The sequence below is a fragment of the Lineus longissimus genome, chromosome 3 (assembly GCF_910592395.1).
Source record: "Lineus longissimus chromosome 3, tnLinLong1.2, whole genome shotgun sequence".
NCBI lineage: Eukaryota > Metazoa > Nemertea > Pilidiophora > Heteronemertea > Lineidae > Lineus > Lineus longissimus.
Genome location: NC_088310.1, coordinates 19,335,876 through 19,359,852, shown reverse-complemented (window position 1 = coordinate 19,359,852; position 23,977 = coordinate 19,335,876). Strand labels below are relative to the sequence as shown.

The following is a 23,977-nucleotide window of genomic DNA, read 5'->3' as shown; positions in this document are numbered from 1 at the left end:
GAAGAGCACATGCTGAAGAAATAATGGAGAACTAATGCAACATCAGAGGTTGAGGCGGTGAATCTGATAGATTCATTTGTAGATCCTCCACAATTCATCAATAACGAGAGGTAATCTCCTGCCTTGTTCAATAAACATACGATTCTAATCTTTCCATTGTGTCTATTCCAGTTTTATGCCCGACATGAGCTGCCCTGAAAGATGACTGAGATTCGCACCATCTATCTATCGTAGCCAGACTGGATCCTCGCAGATGAAAACGCATTTAATACTCTGGAGAATCAAGTAGTTGACATCCCTTCTTGTAGCCGTAGCAGAACAGCCTAGATTTGGAGGGGCTTTTTGTACCTTTTTCTCTTCAATGAGTCGAGGACTTGGCATCTTGGTGCACAAAGGAACTTTGCCAATTTGGCAATGGGATGTTTGAGTATGGATTCCTGATGGATGGCATTTAATGACATTATGGATACATATACTTTGTTTATACACATACTGGTGAATATTTATTTATAATATTGTTGATTTAATCAGTCGTTCATTTCATGGACTTGTACATTTTTCCGATGTGGTTCTTCAATTGCTATGATCGATTAGTGTATTCATGTTCGTGGTCTGTGCATAAACGAGATGGGACTCATTAAATTGTCAGTATGGTGTAATATACGCACATTATTTGTGCTATAGTGTGGTCATCTGTATGTCTGCGGCCATGCCATAATAATACTAATCATGCTTATTACTGGGATCATGCTTCAAAGTGAGGTGTCATGACATGCATTTCTCTTGTATGTACTGTAGGGCCATTTCGGAGATGCCATCTTTATGCATGTCCAGCACGAGCTCGGTAGATTATTTGGAATTGACGATATCTTAGAAACATTCCTTGAAAGACAGTGATGGAGTAGCCATGGAAGTGGAGGTGGGGGAGTTGACAAATTGGACATACCTGCAGTGGTGTCCCAAGAGGGATCAGGCTGGGAGTAACACACCCTTTGGAAAAATATGGCTGAATTTGACCTTGAAAGCCCTTGCTGAAGTAAATTTTCAAAGGTCCCCTCCACCCAGACATCCTGGGGATACCCATGACCAGCCTGTGGTTGGTTTTTGGGCAGCTTTGAGAAGAGTTGCAAAACCGTCTTGTCTTACCAATCACTGATAGTCATTCACACTTGACACAGAAAGTGTGGTATCACCAGACTCCTAGTATGACAAACCAAACAATTGCTGGTTAAGTTTAACATCCGGCCCCCCCCCCCCCCCACTCACTGCATCGATTGCAGTAAAAAACTCAAAAGAGCTGAGTGGGCTGTCATAAAGATGTGCACCTTTCAAAATGCTAAACCCAGCACTTAGTCATCTGTACAAAATACTCATCTGCATTACCCGATGTCATTTTCGCGTTGGAATTTTGTGTCAAATTTGAGATACCAGCATGCATTTGATGGGTTCATATTGGTAAATATATACGTGTAACCACTTTATGAATATTGCGCATATCTGGCACTGCAATCTTAAAAACACCACCAAAAGGACCAAGGCTAGTTTGGAATGATTTCAGAAAGTGACTTCTCGTACTAAGGATAGTACCCACTCAGCTTATTCCCAAAAACCCATTACTTTGAAGAAATGGAAGTAATGGGTTTTGTTGTCGTTGATATTGCTTTGAAGTGGGTACTTTGTTAATGGGTAAGGTGTATTTTCGATTTTTCACTGTCGACCTGTTCTTTTGGATGTGGAGTCGCCCTTGGTCCTTTTGGGGAAAGACTCTATCATTTTCATGTGTAATTGTACATAATGTCTCAAATTGGCTTGTGACTATGGTTAATCAACCGATGATGTGATGCATGTAAGCAATTATCTGCTGTTAGTGCTTCGCTTTGGTAAATGTCATAATCGGATCAACTATGAGGTATTAGGCACAACGTGGTGAGACTTTAATGCAAAATAATGTTGGACTATATTGTGTGTATACTTGATGGATGATCGCCCTTGGCTCGCCGCTTGTGCTTACACTTTTATACTGTACGTACTCTTACATATCAATGTCAAGCCTAGCTATACCTATAAGTGTCTGCAAACTAGCCTTCAAGGCAAGGGTAAGGACCAATCGAAGCAATCAAGGAAAACCATCACTGTGGAGTCAGTCAGGAGCTACTTTGCATAGTGTTCATGCGACTCCTAACAATTTCACTGTCATTGGCGATTTCGCTCAAGGTAGAAAATTTCATAAAACCTGAAATATTTTTAAAACCATGTCATGTTGGTATTCATTTGAAAGCACTCTGTGAGAGCTTTCCTATGAATACCTATGTGATAGGGCTGAGGTACTCGATGGAGTTCGAATTGCTCAAATTCATCTTGACAGTGAAAGTGTTAAAGTATTGATTATAAGGTCTGGTCAAGAAAATCCCGGTAACATATTAAATCATGTGTGATGAAATCTAGCTTGTCCGGCCTACGGAAGGTTGCACCAAAACTGTTTGCTGAGAATCTTTCAAAAGCAAAAAAGATGTTCTTGAGATGAAAGTGTTGGAAATCAGGAGATGTTGCAAGTTCAATGAAGGTGACATATTTGGTGTTACATATTATGATATACTATGAAGAAAGTCTATTGTATTATGAGAGTTGGCGTTGTTATGCGAAGATGGACTCAAGTAGAGTCAACTGAGTTTGTGACAGGCAAACCAAAGAATGGCTGTTTTAGGACCATGCCTCTTGTTCAACGAAGCTGATTAAGGATGCAATATCCTTTCAGGTTGACAATTGATGGTAAAGTGGAATTATTTCTCTCGATTTTACTACAGTGATTAGAAATTAACACTTCCAAATGGCAAAAGAATAAATTGGGGAAATTTTAGATTGAAAATCTTAGTTTTCCAGAAATCCAGTCGATATGTGATGGTGGATTTAGGCATAGTTTTTGCCTTCTCTCAAACTCAGCTTGACTCGAGATATGTGGTTGAAATGTTATGTAAGGAACAAAAGAGCAAAGTTGTGGTAATGTTATGAATCTGTATATAAGTATCTATGGTGTATATTCATGTTTTATGTGTGTACATATCAAACGACTTGACTTAATGTGCTAAACATTCAATCTGAACTTGTTACTTTCGATGTTAAGCCTATGGAAACCGATAGAGAGAACTTGGTTGCGCATACAAGTGATGTAATGGAAGGTCACAGCATTTTGAATTGCTCAATTGCGCAGCGCTATAGCCATTGGTACTGTCTGTCAGCTTCCATGTCTAATGTTCACAGTCTATCTACACCTTAAACCTAGCGGGCATGAACTGTTCAATATTACCAGTAGTAAGTCTCCATCGTAATCATTGTAATCTTGCGAGCCACGGTACATTTTGTACTCGTATAAAAGAGGTTCTGAAATTAACCGTACCTTTATTTGAAAAGTTTCATAATCATAGCAAGACGAGATATACATCCGTTTTTGCAATTATTGAGACGAGTTTTTTTCAATTTTTTTATACTTCAGACTTCAAGACTAACAACTAACCAATTCTTGCTGGATATGTGTGCCAAGTTTATCTTAGGTTGTCACAGAAATTATTTGATTATGATACTTGTAAATTTTTAAGGGAAAGTAGTTAGCCTGCAGCAAATGATACTAAAAATATATATTGGTTGAAAACCGGAAGTTAGTAGAAGGTACAATGTAGTCTCTGAAACTGAAAAAAGTAAGACATTTGGAAGAATAAATATGGCAGTAACAGTCAAGGCACATTGATCACAAATTATTTATGATTTTATGACACAATTTTTGTAAGATTTTTATAATTTTTGTCAAGATGTGAATACTCATTCTGTACTTGCTTGAATGACCCTATGGCAAACTTAGGGTTGCATTGGGTACTATGTCTCAGTGTTGAACTGTACTTGGGAACTCATGTTAGATTATTTAGAAACTCTGTAAACAATTTGATGCACGATGAAGGAGGATTGCTCACACATTCTAAGTGTGTGTCGTATGAGTTATGAGCGAGGGCTTTTTATGTTATTAATGGATGCATTGTTGGGACTCTGAAATGCTTAACTTAAAAGTCCATGAAAATTTCGGGATCAACTAGAAAGAACTTAAAACTCTCAAGTGCTATTTTCCTGTACGATACTCTGCTTTTCTGCTTTGTGGTTCAATTTTGACGCATATATTGACCTAGTCACATATGAGCTCTGCTCATATCCTTTCCAGTATTTCTCGTAACTTAGAACAAAAAGCACTTTTGAATTGTATTTGACCTTAATTTTATTGCCCATTGGACTTGCTATGACTGTCAGCTTCGAGATAAGGTAAACTGTTAGCAGAAAGCACATTGCACCACTAGCAACATCCATATTTCACTTTATCAATAGCTTTTGCTCAAACCTGTCAAAATCCTAAAAACGATAAGTCTTGTCACAGATGATTTTATCATTTTAATGTTGATACTGCACAAGAACCTGTTATAGTATGGATATATATGTAACTTGATATGGCTTACGGCGAGAATGAAAATTACTTGATTTCATTTCACATTCACATATGGCCCACTTATTGCTTTCTCATTTTATAGTAGAATGTTCATATTCATTCAGTGCAGTCGTAAAGGAGACCTTTTTAGTCGGATACAACGGAATATCATGACACCACAATTTGTCAATAGAAATCACTTGTGTGTTTTGAATATTGGTCGAATGTGTGGAAAGTTGATCTAGTTATTTTGAAAGTGGTGTGTGTACTAGTTCCACTATGCTAACCCCATTATAGATCGTTGGGGGTCATTTGTACATAAGTCACCGTGCACATATTGAGATACTGTGTCGACGCAATTGAGCCAGTTGTGGGAAGCCTGTGCAAAAGGCCTATTTTACATGTAATAGTTCTATGTGTAACTGACACGAGTCAACTAGCTTAATAACGTCGACACAGTACCAGTATATAAAAAGTAGTGTTGAGAATAGCCAATCCTAAGTGCTCCAATGTGAGTTGGCAAACTTTTATCCTTTATCCTTGATTTGAGAAATGTGTAATCTACATGTTTTGAGAAATGTGTAATCTACATGTTTGGTCACCAAATTCCTACACCAGTAATATATATATATATCATGATAACATATCTCATCATTTATGGTTTATGCATGTAGATGGCAAAGGCCCTTTGACAGTACATGTATAAACCTTGGCCATCTTTAAAGATAAACCTAAGGCAGACGTTACTTAGAGCTTCACGCTTCACTCCTCACGCCTCATGCTTCACGGTTCACTCGTGAACCGAAGAATTAACAAGGTATTTCAATGAGCCCTGTTACATAGGAAAAAATGAGGGCCTAAGTTGAAATGCCTTGGAAATTCTTCGGTTCACGAGTGAACCGTGAAGCATAAGGCGTGAGGAGTGAAGCGTGAAGCTCTTTGTAACATCTGCCTAAGAGAGCTGGAGATTTCCCGCTGTAGTTAAATCAGGCCTTTTATATCCCGGTTGAAGAATACCAAAACACTTTACTGGCATGGATACCCTTTCTCCAGGAGAACTGGAGTTTTATGATAATGGGTACTTTGTTCACTATATCCAGACAATCAGAATACAAGCACAAGGAATTTGGCATTACACTACTGCTCTCCTTAATTAGCAAGTGACTAATTACCACCACTAATTAACTTGCCATGACTGATAGGTTCGTAAGCATAATACGGTTGAGAATTTTAAAAATCTATGTCGAAGTATCAACTGACATTATAAATGTGAAATGATAGTATATTATCATACCAGAGAATCTAACAAAAACATAATGAACATTACTTTCAAAATTGACTCTCATGAAATGATCTTGCATTCACACTTTTACCTGATTTTATTCTGTTGATTATGGAATTGTAGACTTGCTGGCAAGTGTTTGGTTGAAGTGATAGGTTTATTTTGGCAAGATGTGTGTATATAAAGAGGAAAAGACGTTATTGATTGCCATCTTGATTTGACTCGATCATACTCCCCACTGCTACCAAAATGTCCCTGAGTGGAACATGTTGAAAAGGCAGGTTGTGATCTGGCAAAAGATCATCACTGACTTGCATTTTATGTGGAAATGTCGCATTGAGGTTTGGAGTATAGATCGTGTCGCAGAATGGTTAGGGTGAGTCTGTTGGCGATGTGTGGTGTCTCAATGGACATCATGCATACTTACTACAAGATGTTACGTGCCCGGATAGATTTTGAAATCTAGTTTAAAAAGTACCTCAAGATTGTATAGTAGTGACTGGAGTGTGCCCCTGTTTATTCCAGAAAACATGCATAATCAAACATAATTTACATGTATTTGTGACGATTTTGAACCCAACGATCGAACAAGTTTATATTTCTTTGCAAGTATTAAATCAAAATAAAACTTTTTCCGAACAAATCAAAAAGAGACACCCCAATTTACTCACTCTGACCATTTCCATATTAATTGTGTAAAGAGTTTTATTTTTTCTATGTTCAGTTATCTGCTTCTTGTGATTATACTCAGATTGTATTTCTTGTGAAGTATTTTAGTGTGAGGGTTTCCATTCTGTTCTGAAAGTGAATTGGCCAGCAGTGCCTGGATGATGAGTTAAGGTATGAAGAATTAGGAAGAATGAACAGTTTGAATCTCATCATCAGGACAGAATGAAAACCAATCACCTTGTCATCGTTTGAAATCAAAATAATTTTAAGATTTTACATTTTAGTTTTGGTACTATATGTTTCACATGCAGACATGCTTCTATGTTGGTCACATATGCATTGAATGCTGAATGTTTGCTTTGCTGAAATAGTGTTAGACAGGTTTTTAAAATATCATTTACAGGAAAAAAACAATTATGTAATCTTTTTTATAGGTTTGCAAAATGAATTTGAAACTGTGACTACAGTTTTTGAGCAACTATGGATTGAAATATCTGTTACTCTTGGAAAGTCCATGAATTAGGCTAATTCTGTGAACAACTGGGGCAAAAGTGTTGATGTAAAGTAAAGTGGGCTTTTTAAGACAGTTTTCAAAAGGGAGAAGATAAGCCTTCTCAGGAGAAGTCCCAGGAACTGTGTCACTTTTGAAAAAAAATCGCTCCCACCAGATGTTGCAGTAATTATTGTACCCATTCCCTAGTGAAGCATTTGATGCCCTGACATTTTTCCCCGTATCCCCAGCTCAGACTGAAGGTGTGATGTAACGTGATACCAGGTATGGTGCAATATAGTTCAATTTGTGTAGTTGTTAGCTATTATTGTATGTATATATGTATCAGTGGAAATTTCTGATTGTGAACATTAGATCATGTAGTAAATTATGTAGCCACTATCGACTGCTACAGCCTAAATAATAAACACATTCTGACTTAAATTGTCTTCATTGTTTTCCATTACATTATGTTGTAACTGTCTTGCTGTTGTGTAAATAGCTATTACAAGCAAACTTCCTCTGCAAAGTGGACGATACTGGAAGTGGTCCCAAATAGTAACTTCAGACCTCAACAATTTCAGTAGCAGATCCAGCATTCCAGTAAGAGGTGCACAGGGGCTGGCACCCTCCCTTATCTGAAAAAAATCTCTGAAATGGGTCATGTCTTTGGAAAATATGGTTCCTTAAAACAACGAGTTGTCCCCTTTCTCAGCACCCCCTTCCTTTGTCAGATTTCTGGACCACCCCTGAATAGATACCAAGAGAGAGGCGCATTGTGACTTTGACGGAGCTGTGACTTGACTTAGTTATTGTTTACCCATAGGAATCACTAGACTAGGTACTCCAAGGGTATAAAACATTCAGCTTATACCTTCTTGGGGACTATGGTCATTGAAAGTTATCAAAGAAAATGGAGCCTTTCCATGGAGACAAAACTAATAAAAGACTGCTTCAGGTATATTTTTGCATGAAGGAGATAAAACAAAGTATGATGATAATTATGTTTGTTTCCCTTTGGTGTTGGGTATACTTCTCACCCTGACCAAACAAACATCTCAAACTGTCAATGGCACACTCATCCAGCTTAGCCTAAAATTTGACACATACTGATTTATTAAGACAATCAATGCTAATTAAACAATACCTGCAACAGGATAAGCTAACAAAGAGTTCTTTGTAAGCTTAGCCTAATTGCTGAGTATTGCTGTCACCAAATTGGTCTTTAATTGCTATTAGCAAAGTGTTGCAAACACATTGGTGCTTGGAGATAGGCCTTTATAAGCGAAGGACAACTTCAACTGACTCATAACACATCTTTATATCATGGACTGCAAGTGCTAAGGACACTGGGTGCTATTATTTATCATATTTATAGAACAACACTTTTGGTTAGAAGCTAAGGTAAGACAACTTTTCTTATTTGCAACTGGCAATACATTTGAAAAATGCCTTATCACCCAACATCTATCTATCTACTTCTTATCCCCAGCCAATGACCACACCCAACTTTGTGTCCCATTATTGACCCAACTAGTTTCAATATTAACCGCTAGATGGCGACTGCTCTTGGACTCTTTGCGAAAACAAGTGCGCGTCGTGTAGACCCCGTGCATTCGTGTACATGCTGCATACATTGCGCATGGAAGCCATATCCATCTGAATAAACACAACTTTTTGTACGTTTTGCCTTCGATTTTGCCATATATTTGCCATTCTGTTTCTTCATAAGCGTTTGGGGAAGCGCTAGAACGTTAATAGAATGTATGAATAATTCTAGAACGATTTTGATTATCAAATTAGATCAGACGGCGGTGGTCAAAAATGTGGTCAAGCCACGTGACACACACGCCACGCGCATCTGTTGGCTATTGTTTTTAGTATTTATGCATTTCATGTGTGAAGGACGGTGGGCTTTCAAATGAATAGTGTGTTCGATTACTAGCTCGGCGCTTTAGAGAGGAAGGGCTATTGCGTTCTTTTTGGTACTGGCGCCTCGTCGCTGGTCGAAGATGAAGTGAGTGGTGTAACAAACATTCTTGTAATGTATGAATTGAAAACAACGCCAGTCTTGGGAAGTCAACTTGCTCTTTAAGTCGGTCTTGAATATTTTTTTTCCATTTCAGAGTCGAGATGAGTAGTAGAATTTACATAGGGCGATTGTCATACAAAGCAAACGAACATGACATTTCAGACTTCTTCCGAGGATTCGGCCGGATACGGGACATATTACTTAAAAATGGTTATGGCTTCGTTGTAAGTACACGTACATGTCTAGTTTGTTCTATTTGTTAATGTTAGTAAGCTTTGTTGTGAAGATACCTACTGTGGCATTGACTCACACAAGAGTCGAGGAGAAAAGTCCAGGATAATTAATAGCTGGTGTTGTGGCCAATGTGGGTTTTACTGCAGTTATGATGACCAATCTTTCGGGTCTGAAAACACCTGAAGACAAGACCCAACGTGTACTGAACTGCATAGTGAAGCACAGACATTTTCAGTGATGAAATGAGGGTGTAAGTGTTCTGTGGTTATTTGACAAATTCTTATCTTGTGTTGTGTTGAAAGTAAATCCATCCTTCTCTGACCATTTTCAGGAGTTCGAAGACCACAGGGACGCTGACGATGCCGTCTATGAGCTGAATGGGAAGGAGCTGATGGGTGAAAGGTAATTCACTACTGCCTAAAAATATTTTTTATCGAATAATTCAACAAAAAACAGATGTCTTTCATGTTAATAGGCCTACTGAGTTGTTTGTGTGAAATATGATAAAACACATAGTGTGCTACTTGTAAAATTTGATTGTTAGGCAAGATGGAATCTAAGGATGGTTTTGAATGTACATATTACTACTTGCAGAATTCAGATCGAGATTGCCCGCGGTCGTCCTCGTCCACGGGACTCGTATCGTGATCGTGACAGCGGCTATTCTAGACGCGACAGTAGAGGTGGAGGAAGAAGGGGAGGAGGACGAGACAAGTAAGATGATGGGATAATACGTTGTTCTTATGCATCCTAGGTTGCGCATGAAGTGTGGTTCAGGGATGTGTGCTAGGGAAGGAGCGTACAGCTGACCCTCGAAGATATTACCATACGACCAACGTGTCCTGAGCAGGCAAGATGGTGAACCTGGCACTTCCTTGAAAGAATTGATTATGCTATCCAACAACACGCAGAACAATCATGTGAAAAGGTCACTGCTATTGGCCTGAATTATATGAGCAAGAAAGCTTTTTACTAATCCTATCCTGTTATTTTGAGAATGTGCTTGTTCAACTCTTAACTCTGTTTCCTCTACATTACAGGTACGGACCACCCACAAGAACAGACTATCGTTTGATCGTAGAGAACCTCTCGTCAAGAGTCAGTTGGCAGGTAAGTTCTTGGGAAGATAATTTGAAATGAACCATCAGGGTAGGGGAATACTGCTAGATCAGAGAACTGAACAGCTGATCTAAGTTGATATGCTCCTTCCCTGTTAGTTCTACTCTTGAAGTATCAATTTCTTTATGTATGGATTAAGGGAGGGGGTCATATTGTTCAAGTTTGGACCGTGATTTACATTGATCAATGTGAACCATCCCTCCCTTCCTCAAATGTGAGAGTTTACAGTAGATCTTGATGCTTCAGCTCTGAATATCGAGACATGCTGTTGTGATGACACATCTTTCGGGTCTGATGTCGTCTGAAGATAATTCCCAACGTGTACTGAACAGCTCCAAACATAGTACAGAGTGTCGAATATGGTTTCCTTACCTGGGTAGTGCACTTAAGAGTAACTGGCACCAACTGTCACTAGAATTAAGATAACCCATAGTCGGGTGTGATTTTTTTTAAATGACAGATATAAAGGATACGGGGAAGATAGATAGACCATTTCTGGTTGTCAGCGAGGTCGATAGCTCCAAACATAGTACAGAGTGTCGAATATGGTTTCCTTACCTGGGTAGTGCACTTAAGAGTAACTGGCACCAACTGACACTGGAATTAAGATAACCCATAGTCGGGTGTGATTTTTTTTTTTAAATGACATATAAAGGATACGGGGAAGAAACTGGGTATTGTCATGTTTTTGGAAAGACAAAAACACCTTCCAGTTACCCTTGTGTTCATCAAGTCTGCATGTTTCATGCAAACATCTTGTTCCATTTCATGGGAACACCTTTATGTCCAAGTAGCACTGGGTTAAGGCTTTTAATTATGTATGCTTGTGACCCACTGAGGTTCCAAACGAAGATGTGATGTTTCCACCATTTCTGGTTGTCAGGGAGGTCGATAGGATTCGAGGTCTGCGAAGTCCAATTACGATGTTGATGAGACTGAGGGTGTCTTGTGATGTGGCTTCATTGAGACATACATAATTTTTACCCACAATACTCAGTAATTCTGATGCTACTCGTGAACATGCAGACTTGTTTGAAATTACTTGGTCCATGTTAAGAAACGATTCATTAAGCTCATGTTGTCTTCCTTTCCTAAGATAACCCCAACTGTTTGATAGGTCGAGGTTGAAAGTAACTGTGCAGAGATGCGACCGTCAACCCTGAGAGCTGACTGAGGGCGTTCTCTTGACTGATGTGTCCGTAGGGCTGGTTAGCCTTGGCTCGAGCGTGTCTTTTGGGTTGTTGGGAGTGTGGAGGATCATTTCTGATGTTGAAGATTCTCGCACGTGATGGTCCCTTTCTGGTCAGTCCTGCTGCTGATATTGGGCGTTCCAAAGAAGTACCCCTTGTCACTGCTAGTGGCAAGCATTTGAAAGATGAACCGGTACCCCTTGTCACTGCTAGTGGCAATTAACTGGCGTTGTTCCCTGACGTACCTCTTGTCACTGCTAGTGGCAAGCGTTCGACAGAAGTACCCCTTGTCACTGCTAGTGACAGTTAACTGGTGTTCGATAGAAGTACCCTGTGTCACTGCTAGTGGCAGTTGCTCTCCTTATGGAAAGTGGCTGTTTGGCTCGCATAGTGATGCTAATGGTGTCTGGTTGAGAACGAGCGATGTAAGGTCCACCATCCGGTGCTTGACGGCGACCACTGGGTTCACTCTGGGCTAGTCACATGCGTGAAGGTAATTAATGTGCAGTTTGCTTAGGTTACTTGTGTCATAGGATCAAGGTAATACTGGGAATGGAACCCATCATTTGGCTCTCAAACATTTCCAAATCTTTTGAAATTCTTTTCTACGCATAATTTTTGAAAATAAGTTTCCAGAACTGTTACTCTGGAAAGCTGAAATATATGTGTTTTCTAATGTTCTCAGAATTAAGTATACGTAAGACTGGTCTTAAAAAACTTAAAATTGACCTCTAAAGTGGACATTTTGCAACTAAAAATCATAAAAAAGGGGGCTGAACTACCTTGATGAGATGACCAGAAAGATTTTTTTATAGCAAATTGTTCACACCTGTTCAGTTTTGTTGTCACAGTATGTGGTGCACATCGTCTACAAAGGTCAGCCTACTTATGGCAACCACTCAGTCACCCAGCTACAGATGGGGCTACAATTGTCTTGAAATGTGTTTCCCTGCTTCAAACAGGACTATAGACACAGTGCCACTCTCTCAGTATTTTCTTGCTTTGAACGCAGTGTTTCATGTTTTGTTTACATTGCTTGCATCTAAAGCTTGGTTGACTGGACTGCAGGCTGTTTTCATGCTCTGCTACCCAAACCTACATAATTAATTCCTTAATTGCCCAATCGAGACAAGAATACGGTGTGGCGAAGTGAAGACCAGATGTCACAGTTGCCGGCTAGGTGTTTGCCCTTTAAAGGATGGTGATGGGACTTGTTCTTCTCTGGATATATATTTTAATTTTATGCCTTAAAACATTGTGCTGTGAACCACCAAATTTATGCATTTCTTTATTTTTCAGGTTGCAAAAACTTCTTTGTAATTGCATGAATTTGGTGGTTAACAGTGTGCATTATCAAGTTTTATTTGCTTGCTTGAACCCCAATCAATGCAGCTTCTTTTCACCCATCTTGATTCAAGTGTTCTCATATCTACTTTGTTGTTTATCTCAACAGGACCTGAAGGATTACATGCGCCAGGCTGGCGATGTCACCTACGCTGATGCACACAAGCAGGTTCGCAATGAAGGGTAAGTTTCCATGCAACTTGTGGAAGTCTGAAAGAGATTTGTATTATTTCTCGGCAGTTGTGCCAATTTACTGTTTGATATAATGCATTGTCAGATTCAAAATGAATAGCTTGAACTGAACACCATGTGTAACGGCAACTTGGGTGACCATTCATAGGATGCTGGCTCAGGAGAATGTTCTCTACCTGCATTTCAATCTGCTAATCTGCTAATTACTTTTTCAGCACCGTTGAATTCTCGTCATACAGTGATCTGAAGAATGCTTTGGAAAAGTTGGATGGTACTGAAATCAACGGCAGAGCCATCAAACTGGTGGAAGATAAGAGAAGGAGTAGACACAGGAGTAGAAGCAGGTGTGTTGCGTGGCATGTTGATTATGGCTTTCAAGTCTGTACTTGTAATCTCCAGCCTTGAGGAGTTTAGAAGTAGTTGAGGTGACTTGCAGGTAGACATTCTAGTAATGAGATGTAAACCCTTAGTCAGTCGGGATTGTTTTTGTTCTTTTCAAAAACAATTTACATGTAGAATGCACTTAGTGGTAACTCCAGATTGCCGGGCTTAGATGCTAATTAAACGTTTCTCAGTGACACTAGTCTTTATCATCCTTTACCCTTTAGTTACTATGTCTTTACTTGCAGGTCTCGTTCCCGTTCTCGAAGCAGAAGGAGGTCCAGATCTAGGTCCAGGAGCCCACGATCCCGCAGTCGCAGTAGGAAGCGCAGTCGCAGCAAATCCAGGAGTAGAAGTCGTAGTAGGGGTCGTGGCCGGTCTAGCAAGTCCAAGAGCCGCTCTCGTTCCAGGAGTAGATCTCCACGCAAGAGGAATAGGAGCCATAGCAGGAGCAAGAGTCGTAGCAGGAGCAAGAGTCATAGCAGGAGCAAAAGCCGTAGCAGGAGCAAGAGCAGGGATAAGGACAGAGCGCGGTCAAAGAGTGCTTCACCTGCCCCAGCTAAAGATCGCCACGATGATTCAGACAATGGGTCTGATAAGGGAGGCGATTAGAGACCTTTTGAAATCTGAAAACATACTGATATCCTGTGCACTGTGTTCATAATGTTACTGTGCATTCACATTGTCTGTGGACTGTTCATGGTTGAAGATCGTTTCGTGGTTGACCTCTGCTTGTAGAGAGGTCAGTGAAGTAACATTAGACAATCCGTCATTACTGCAAATTTGATTATTACAGCAATCTGGGCTGTAATCTTAATTGTTTCTCTCCTGTCGCATATAGCCAAAATCATACATCCTTGAGAGTCTTCACCCTGTTATTCCACATGTCCAGAAGTTTTATCCCACAAAAGTTAAATATTTTCTGTTGTGACTATTTATCTTGGTTCAGAGAAGTGAGATGAATCCATTCCATGATACTTGCATGATTACATGTCATTAATGTTCTTTGGCTAGGGCTCTTCCCTGACTATTTTGAAGTGTTGTGCCAACACCAGGAATCATTATTACGACCTGGGACATTATACCATATGACTCAAAAATCCTTCAAAATGCATTTAAATTCCATAAAACTGTTTAAAAAATGCCTGTTGGTCCAACATTTTCAAAGCATAAGCCAGGAAAGACACAGTCTGTAAATAATTTTCTTAGTAGGCTTGTAACTGTCCGATACATGTTGTTATTATCATGGGGCTTTTATGTAGTTATTGCAAACAAGGCTACTCATGTAGAAAAAATTTGGTTCTTCTGGACTGTTCAAAGAATTTGGTAAGGTCCAAGTTGGCAGTAGGCTCTGCTTTCTCCAGATCACAATTAGATATGTCTGATCTTTCTGTAGGTGCTGGCAAAATTGATTTCCTTTTTATTTCCCAATCAAACTTTATTTCGATTTTTGTCCGAAGAACAAGCCATTGCATGTTGAGGCCACTGGATTGTAACTCGGAAATAGTTGCAGGCATTTTTATTTTGTGATCCGACCTGATACGCAGGCCCAAGTATTTTATTTCAGTTTTAAATGTATGTTCACCTCGACTGGACCAATGAGCTAGTCTTATGAGTCAAATAGTAGTCTTGCCCTGGAAAAAGTGGGGGGGGGGGGGGGGGCACTAAAGGCTGTTGCAGGTCTGTACAATGTGAGCGAACTTGTTTACTGATGTATTATAGGTGGATGTTTAGTTGAAAATAAAATCTTGACAATCTATTTCTGTTATTTGTGTTATTCCATGGTTGTCGAGCCTGCTTTATCAGAGAAATTCAGCAGCTGACTGACAAGTCACAAGAAAAAACCTTCCATGCACGTAACAGATATTTGACATCGGCGGCAACAGCATGTCATGGGTGTTGTTTTTACTGAGTATTGCACTATTGGATGGCCTGTGAAGTCGCCTCTCCTTGAGAGCATAGCATGACCGATACTATAATATCCTAAGCTGTCAACAAGACCAAGGCCTCTAAGGTGTGAGATGCGTGTCATTATCACAGTGGCATGACCCCTTTCTTCTGCGAGTGTCTTGTGTCTTCAATGCTGCTGCTGTCATGAGAGAGACATTTCATGCCTTGAGACTGGTTGTGAAAGTGGATCTATTTTGCGCCCTCTATCCATACCTCGTGGAACTTCCCGGAAGTTAGCTCCGGTCTGAAGAGCATTCTCCAAGCGTCGTCAATGGTGATCATTGTTGCCAAGTCTGACTCTGACAGAATTTCAGCGGGTGCATGTAAAATTCGACAGACGGACGACAGGGAGATTGTGTGGGGAGGTGCGCCCTCTATCCATTCCTCGTGAAACTTCCCGGAAGTATGCTCCTCTGAGAAAGTGCGCGCGCACCTGACGCTACGAAAATTTGTTTTGTTCTTTTCTGCTTGGAAGGTGTGTTCTAAAGTTCAAATTTCCAACGCCTTATTTGATAAAAGTTAACTTTGTTTTAACCAAACATATCAGTAATTTCTATAGATTCTGGAAAGTCATAATTTTGGTTAATAAGAAGACTTCCTCTTTCATTTTAGAAGTGCTTTCGAAACCGTAGTTGAGTTGGTGATCGCCGACTCTGCATGCAGCACGCACGTACATTTTGGACACAAGATGTACACATGTTTGAGGTCAATCGACCCCCCCTCACAAACCATCTTTACAATGTATCTCCACAGTTAAACGCCAGACAATGGCCGATATGAATAAAGTCGAGCAAATGCTTTTACTTCAATTTTGTACAGAAAGACATAGTGTAAATGTACATGTAGTTTTGGATAAAAGCATTTGCTAGTCTTTATTGATTCATATCACCCAATGCCCAATGGCTCGAGAGGCAATGTCTGACGTCATTGATCATGAAAACCTATTGTAATTAATCTATAGGTAGTTTAGTAGTTTAGTAATAGTAGTAGGTGGTATACTAGTCTACCAGGCTAGGCGTAGTATACGTATGTATAGGCCTACTTCTATTAGTATATTATTATTATGGAAAAGGGCCTTTTGCTTTTACGATTTTGAAGTCTAGCCAAAATGGCGCCTCAGCGGTACCTATGATCAACCCTTAACTTGGTCTTTGTTATTTTTACATTCCAGAATCAAGTCATTCTTTGATTCAAGATGAGTAGTCGAATCTATGTAGGGCGCCTGTCATACAAAGCAAATGAAGATGACATTTCAGACTTCTTCCGAGGATTTGGCCGGATACGGGAAATCTTACTTAAAAATGGTTATGGCTTTGTTGTAAGTATACCAACATAATCAGTTGGAGTTACTTCTCAAAAGAAAAGTCGGGAGAAGTGATCGCTGATGTTGTGGGTTTAGCAACTGCAGTTATGATGACCAATCTTTCGGGTCTGAGAACACCTGAAGACAATACCCAACGTGTACTGAACTACAGACATTTTCAGTGATGGTGTACTTGTAAGTGTACTGTAGTTATTTGACAAATTCATCAATAAATCCATCCTTCTCTGACCATTTTCAGGAATTTGATGACCACAGGGACGCTGATGATGCCGTCTATGAACTTAATGGGAAGGAGCTGATGGGTGAAAGGTAATTAACTACTGCTTAGAATTTTTCTGTTTTGATGTTATATATACTTTTTTCTCCAAAAATAATTCAACAAACAAATAAAGCAGATATATCTGTCATGTTTATACTAAGATATTGGTGTTCAATTTGATGAAAACAGATTGTGCATTCGTTACTTAATTTGATTCTCAGACAAGATGACATCTGTACCGGGTGATTTGATGTCTAAACATACATTTAAATCAATACCGGTATCGTGGTAATGATGACAATATCTTTGGGTCTGACTGTGTCGGAATATAATCCCCTGCTATACTGAACTGCATTCAAGTGTTAACCGGTGATGCAGAAATCGGGATGTGTATTGAGTCGACCGTTTCTCTTCTTTCCCCAGAGTTGTCTTAGAACATGCTCGTGGACGCCGTGAGCGAAGACATGAGAGTTACTATGACGATTTCGGGCCGAGGAGAGCCAGAGGATGGTTAGATAAGTAAGGATGGTTTTGAATGTACATATTACTACTTGCAGAATTCAGATTGAGATTGCCCGCGGTCGTCCTCGTCCACGGGACTCGTATCGGGATCGAGATCGCGGCTTTTCTAGACGCGACAGTAGAGGTGGAGGAAGAAGGGGAGGAGGACGTGACAAGTAAGATTAAGATAATGATGGGATACATAGCTTCTCTTATATAGACTGTATTCACACGGTTCACACTGTGAACTTGGTCTATTGTTTTGACACATCCAGTCGCCAGTGGCCTGAGTTTGCGCATGCAGTATGGTTCAGTGGTGTGTGCGAAGGGAGGAACTGACCTTGGAAGATATTACCCAACGACCAACTTGAAATGAGCAGCTGAGATGTTGGACCTGACAATTCCTGTAAACAATTGAGGATGCCATCCCACAAAATGCAGAACGAACTTTGAAAAGGTCACTGCTATTGGCCTGAATTAAGCAGGAAAGCTTTTCAGTAATCCAATCCTGATTTTTTGAGAATGTCTTATCAATTATTGATTGAGAGTTTTTGTCGGACTCCTCCATATCTGCTCCTATTTCAGTTGTTTCCTCTAATATTACACTTACAGGTATGGACCACCCACAAGAACAGACTATCGTTTGATCGTAGAGAACCTCTCGTCAAGAGTCAGTTGGCAGGTAGGTTCTTTGAAGGATCGTTTGAAAATGACTGACAGGGAAGGGAATACTACTAGATCAGTGAACTGAATAGCTGGTCTAGGTCACGCCCCTGACAGTCCTTTTTGTAAAATAATAACCTTTTTTGTTACAGCAGTACAGTTCATAAAGATCAATGTGCATCACATTCCAATGGACAGTGATTTACATTCATCTCTGTGAACCATCCCTTGCAGAGGTGATTGAGAAGAGTTTACAGTAGATCTTAATGCAGCAGTGACTATTGAGACATGCTCTTATGATGACACATCTTTCGGGTCGGATATCGTCTGAAGATGAAAAAGATCAAAAAGTGCATGATATGAAGGATGAGGGGTAGAAAATGGGTATTGTCATGTTTTTGGAAAGAGAAAATCACCTTAATTCCAGTTCCCCTTGTATTCATCAAGTCTGCATGTTTCATGCAAACATCTCATTCCGTTTTATTTGAACCCCTTCATGTCTTTATGTAGCACTGGGTTAAGGTCTTCAACTATGTATGCCAATGGCCCAGGCCCACAGGTTCCCGCCAAAGATGTTGACGTTTCCACCATTTCTGGTAGTCGGCAAGGTCGATAGGATTCGAGGTCTGCGAAGTCCAATAACGATGTTAATGAGACTGAGGGTGTCTTGTGAGGTGGCTTCATCATTCATGACGACATACATAGTTTCTGCCCACAATACCCAATAATTCTGATGCTACTAATGAACATGCAGACTTGTTTGAAATTAATTTGGTCAGTGTTAAAAAATGATTTATTGAGCTCATGTTGTCTTCCTTTCCAAGAAAAACCCAACCGTTTGATGGGTCGAGGTCGAAAGTATCTGTGCAGCGATGCGACGGTCAACCCTGAGAGCTGACTGAGTGCGTTCTCTTGACTGATGTGTCCATACTGGTTGTTTAGCCTTCCTAGATCGTGTCTTTTGGGTTGTGAGGAGTCACGTGTGGAGGATCATTTCTGATGTTGAAGATTCTCGCACGTGATGGTCCCTTTCTGGGCAGTCCTGCTGCTATAGGGCATTCCAATGAAGTACCTCTTGTCACTGCTAGTGGCAAGCGTTCAACAGAAGTACCCCACTAGTGGCAATAGACTAGTTGCATTCGACAAATAACCCTTTGTCACTGCTAGTGACAGTTAGCTGGGGTCCGATAGAAGTACCTAAACGTACCCCTTGTCACTGTTGGTGACAAGCATTTGATATAGAAGTACCCCTTGTCACTGCTAGTGACAGTTAACTAGGGTCCAAAAGAAGTACCTAGACGTACCCCTTGTCACTGCTGGTGACAGGCATTTGACAGAAGCACCCCTTGTCACTGCTAGTGGCAGTTAACTGGCGTTCGATAGAAGTACCTAGACGTACCCCTTGTCACTACTGGTGACAGGCATTTGACAGAAGCACCCCTTGTCACTGCTAGTGACAGTTAACTGGCGTTGGATAGAAGTACCTAGACGTACCCCTTGTCACTGCTGGTGGCGAGCGTTCGACAGAAGTACCCCTTGTCACTGCTAGTGACAGTTAACTGGCGTTGGATAGAAGTACCTAGACATACCCCTTGTCACTGCTGGTGGCGAGCGTTTGACAGAAGTACCCCTTGTCACTGCTAGTGACAGTTAACTGGCGTTCGATAGAAATACCTATACGTACCCCTTGTCACTGCTGGTGGCGAGCGTTCGACAGAAGTACCCCTTGTCACTGCTAGTGACAGTTAACTGGCGTTCGATAGAAGTACCCTGTCTCACTGCTAGTGGCAGTTACTCTCCTTACGGAAAGTGGCTGTTTGGCTCGCATAGTGATGCTAATGGTGTCTGGTTGAGAACGAGCGATGTAAGGTCCACCATCCGGTGCTTGACGGCGACCACTGGGTTCACTCTGGGCTAGTCTCTTGAACAGTCGTCACATGCGTGAAGGTAATTAATGTGCAGTTTGCTTAAGGTTACTTGTGTCATAGGATCAGGGTAATACTGGGAATGGAACCCATCAGTTTAGCTCTCAAAAACATACCAAAATCTTTTCAAGTTGTTTCATGCCTGATACATAATTTTTGAAAACAAATTACCATAAAGTGTTATTTTGGAAAGCTGAAATATATGTGTTTTAAAATGTTCTCAAAGACTAGTCTTTAAAAAGTTTTGAAATTGATCTCTCGAGCTAACATTTTGCAAGAAAACATTCTTGAAATGAGACTGAACTACCTTGATGAGATGATGAGAAAGATTTTTTTATAGCAAATTGTTCACACCTGTTCAGTTTTGTTGTCACAGTATGTGGTGCACCCCTTCTACAGAGGTCGGCCTATTCATGGCCACCACTCAGTCACCCAGCTACAGATGTGGATAAAATTGTCTTGAAAGGCGTTGCCCTGGTTCAAACAGGACTATATACAGAGTGCCATTCTGTCAGTTATAAAATGCCATTGGTTGGGACTATTTTACAGGCATAATGGTCAAGGTATCAATCTAAACTCTGAACATGATAGTCACTGTTCAGCTGTTTCTTGTTTTAGAAGCTAAAGACATTTTTTTCCTGTTTTGAACGCAGTATAAAATGTTTTGTTTACACTACTCGCATCCGAAGCTGGGTTGACTACACCACAGGCTGTTTTCTTCATGGTCTGTGGTTCCCAAACCTACATGTTCTTTCGGTGACATGCCCTATCGAGACGGGATGCGATGTGGCGAACAGACTGTTCATGAGAGAATGATTCACGACCCTTCAATGCCTGATGTGACTGAAGTGAAGACCAGATGTCGAAGTTGCCAGCTCAGTGTGTGCCGTTTGAATGATGGTACTGATGGGACTTGTTCTTCTCCGGTTATATTTTGACTTGTATACCTCAAAACATAGTACAGTGAACCACCAAATTTTCGCAATTCTTTATTTTTCAAGTGGCGGAAAATTCTTTAAAAAAACATCTTTTGGCAGTTACAAAATTCCCTTTTGGTTTCTCCAAGAAATGTTTTTTTGCGATTGCATGAATTTGGCGGTTAGCACAGTATGCATTGTCCAAAGTTTTAGCCATGCAAACCTACTTTCTAGCATCACAACTACACAGGGCTTAGATAAAGTGTTGACTGGCTTGAACCCCGATCAATGCAGCTTTTTTTCCTCTGTCTTGATTCAAGTGTTCTCATATCTACTTCATTGTTTGCCTCAACAGGACCTGAAGGACTATATGCGCCAGGCTGGCGATGTCACCTACGCTGATGCACACAAGCAGGTTCGCAATGAAGGGTAAGTTTTCGTATTGAAGTCTGAAAGAGAGTTGTGTTATCCACAGACGAGTGGTGACAGTTTACTCTAAGAGAGGTAATGCATTCTTTAATTCAAAATGAATCGTTCGAACAGAACAACATGTTGGGCAGCAACTGGATGCTGGATGTTGGATCAGGATTATGTTCTGTACTTGCAAATCAATCTTGTAACATGCCAATTACTTTTTCAGCACCGTTGAATTCTCGTCGTACAGTGATCTGAAGAATGCTTTGGAAAAGTTGGATGGTACTGAAATCAACGGCAGAGCCATCAAACTGGTGGAAGACAAGAGAAGGAGCAGACGCAGGAGTAGAAGCAGGTGTGTTTCATGGCATGTTGATTGTGGATTTCAAGTCGGTCATCTCCAGCCATGAGGATCTTTGTTCTGCCTTTTAATACAAGTAGTGAGTTGACTTGTAGGTGGACATTGTAGTTATGAGATGTAAATCAATTGTATGTCTTTACTTGCAGGTCTCGTTCCCGTTCTCGAAGCAGAAGGAGGTCCAGATCTAGGTCCAGGAGCCCACGATCCCGCAGTCGCAGCAGGAAGCGCAGTCGCAGTAAATCCAGGAGTAGAAGTCGTAGTAGGGGTCGTGGCCGGTCTAGCAAGTCCAAGAGCCGCTCTCGTTCCAGGAGTAGATCTCCACGCAAGAGGAATAGGAGCCATAGCAGGAGCAAGAGTCGTAGCAGGAGCAAGAGTCATAGCAGGAGCAAAAGCCGTAGCAGGAGCAAGAGCAGGGATAAGGACAGAGCGCGGTCAAAGAGTGCTTCACCTGCCCCAGCTAAAGATCGCCACGATGATTCAGACAATGGGTCTGATAAGGGAGGCGATTAGAGGCCTTTTGAAATCTGAAAACATACTGATATCCTGTGCTCTGTGTTCATGATGTTACTGTGCATTCACATTGTCTGTGGACTTTTCATGGTTGAAGATCATACCTCTGCTTGTAGCTAGGTCAGTGAAGTAAATTTAGACAATCGGTCATCACTGCAAATTGTATCATTACAGTAATCTGGGCTCAAAGATTTAATCTGTTTTTGATGACATGGATACCAAGCTTAAATGGCACAATAAAATAAAACGTTTTGGCCATCAGGCAGCCTTGCTGGAATACGGTATGTGTCTCTCTTAACACCTCTTATAACATCAACCCCAAATCCTACATTCTTCACCTATTCTTCCCACCTGTCCAGAAGTTTTATCCTACAAAAGAATATAATTTGCTGTCGTGACCATTATCCTATTACTGAGATGTGAGATTAATTCATTCCATGATACTGAAGATTGTACATGTAAATACTGTTCTTTGGCTAAGGCGTAGCTGCAGTGTCTTCCCCGACTATTTTGAAGTGTTGGGCCAACACTAATGGGTCTGACCACTCAATGTAGAAAAAATTGGGTTCTTTTTGACTGCCAAAGAATGGGCAAGGTCCAAGTTGGCAGTTGGATTTGCTTTCTCCAGATCACAATTAAATATGTCCAATCTTTCTGTTACCGCTGGCAAAATTGATTTCCATTCTTTTCCTAATCAAACTTTATTTTTATTCCATATTGATAAGCCATTGCATGTTGAGGCTGCACAGCACTGTTACCGAAAAATAGTTGCAACCGATTTAATTTTGTAGTCCGAACTGATCAAAGTTAACAAGCACATAATTTCACTTAAGCATTGCGGGTCCTGTCGTTCTGCAATTATATACACACGTAAAATGTAAAGGATAAGGGGTAGGATAAAATAGCTGCTAATTTTTTCCAGGTTACAGTATTTTATGTTCAAGTATTTTATTTAAGTTAAATGTTTACCTCAACTGAACTTTCGATCTTGTCTTAGGTGTGAAATAGAAGTTTTACCCTGGAAAAGAGGGGGGCACTAAAGCCTGTTGCAAGTCTGTATTATTTGTGCTCTTGACGGGGGGGGGGGGGGGATTCAAAAAGGGTGACCTGTCATGCACATACACAACATGAGGTGACAAGATTTTTTTTGTTAGTATGAATTATTTCAAAATAAACATGATTAATGGGCCCATCACGACAGACTGAAAAAAAGATAACATTGTAACTATATGTCCTTTGTGAACTTGTTCTCTTGTGAATGAACTTGTTAACTGATGTATGTGTAGTTATTTGTTTGGGTCAAAATAAACCTTGGTATTTTATTTCTGTTTTCCATGTTTTTCTTGCCTGCTCCACTTGAGAATACATAACAGAAGACATAACAGCTCCTCACATGATAGTGATTTGAACCTAGTTTGGATTATCTCCGTTTCTGAGCCATTTTTGTTTGCCTCTCCCTTAGATCAGCATGCAAGGATTTGCATACTCCTACTGCTTTTGCATCACAGTAAGCTGAATCGCATTCAACCCCTGCAATTTCTACTTTTCTGAAACACAGACTGGCTTGACTTCTGAGCCAATACCAGGTCGATCGAGTCCTGTTTCACTGGATCAGAGACCTGACTACTGGACTGTCATCCATGCCAAAAGACACTTGAGAGTATCGCATAAAAGGCTGGTCACAAGACAACACAAAAGCCTCTGAAATTGTGAAGTCATTATCACAAGGGCAGGATCCCCTTTTTTCTGCGATTGTCG

At 40.5% G+C, this 23,977-nt stretch overlaps 2 protein-coding genes across 5 annotated transcripts in view; both read left to right on the top strand.

Annotated features, from left to right (window-relative positions):
• The window catches only part of LOC135484123 (fasciculation and elongation protein zeta-2-like), a 64,470-nt gene extending 57,123 nt beyond the window's left edge, over positions 1 to 7,347 (top strand). For 3 of the 4 annotated variants that reach the window (XM_064765267.1, XM_064765265.1, XM_064765264.1), the window contains one exon: positions 172 to 7,347. In XM_064765267.1, coding sequence (XP_064621337.1) covers positions 172 to 188 — 17 coding nt within the window. In that variant the 3' untranslated portion in view covers positions 189 to 7,347. The remainder of the gene's footprint in view (positions 1 to 171) is intronic. The other variant, XR_010446424.1, reaches the window with a different exon arrangement.
• A 1,172-nt stretch (positions 7,348 to 8,519) lies between these two features.
• LOC135484838 (serine/arginine-rich splicing factor 4-like) lies at positions 8,520 to 23,541 on the top strand. Its single transcript, XM_064766529.1, has 15 exons — positions 8,520 to 8,582; positions 9,030 to 9,159; positions 9,501 to 9,571; positions 9,764 to 9,883; positions 10,210 to 10,279; positions 12,932 to 13,005; positions 13,230 to 13,358; positions 13,644 to 14,004; positions 16,541 to 16,663; positions 16,908 to 16,978; positions 17,486 to 17,605; positions 18,042 to 18,111; positions 21,290 to 21,363; positions 21,575 to 21,703; positions 21,856 to 23,541. Exons 2-15 carry the CDS (start codon positions 9,037 to 9,039, stop codon positions 22,217 to 22,219), a joined length of 1,899 nt encoding a protein of 632 aa, XP_064622599.1. The 5' UTR covers positions 8,520 to 8,582; positions 9,030 to 9,036; the 3' UTR covers positions 22,220 to 23,541.
• The last annotated feature ends 436 nt before the right edge of the window (positions 23,542 to 23,977 follow it).

Excerpts from the sequence above, each read along its gene's own strand:
- LOC135484838 (XM_064766529.1), top strand. The coding sequence starts at position 9,037 with ATGAGTAGTAGAATTTACATAGGGCGATTGTCATACAAAGCAAACGAA. Across the intron at positions 16,979-17,485 it reads AAGGAGCTGATGGGTGAAAG|AATTCAGATTGAGATTGCCC; the intron begins GTAATTAACTAC and ends TACTACTTGCAG. Across the intron at positions 18,112-21,289 it reads CGTCAAGAGTCAGTTGGCAG|GACCTGAAGGACTATATGCG; the intron begins GTAGGTTCTTTG and ends TTGCCTCAACAG.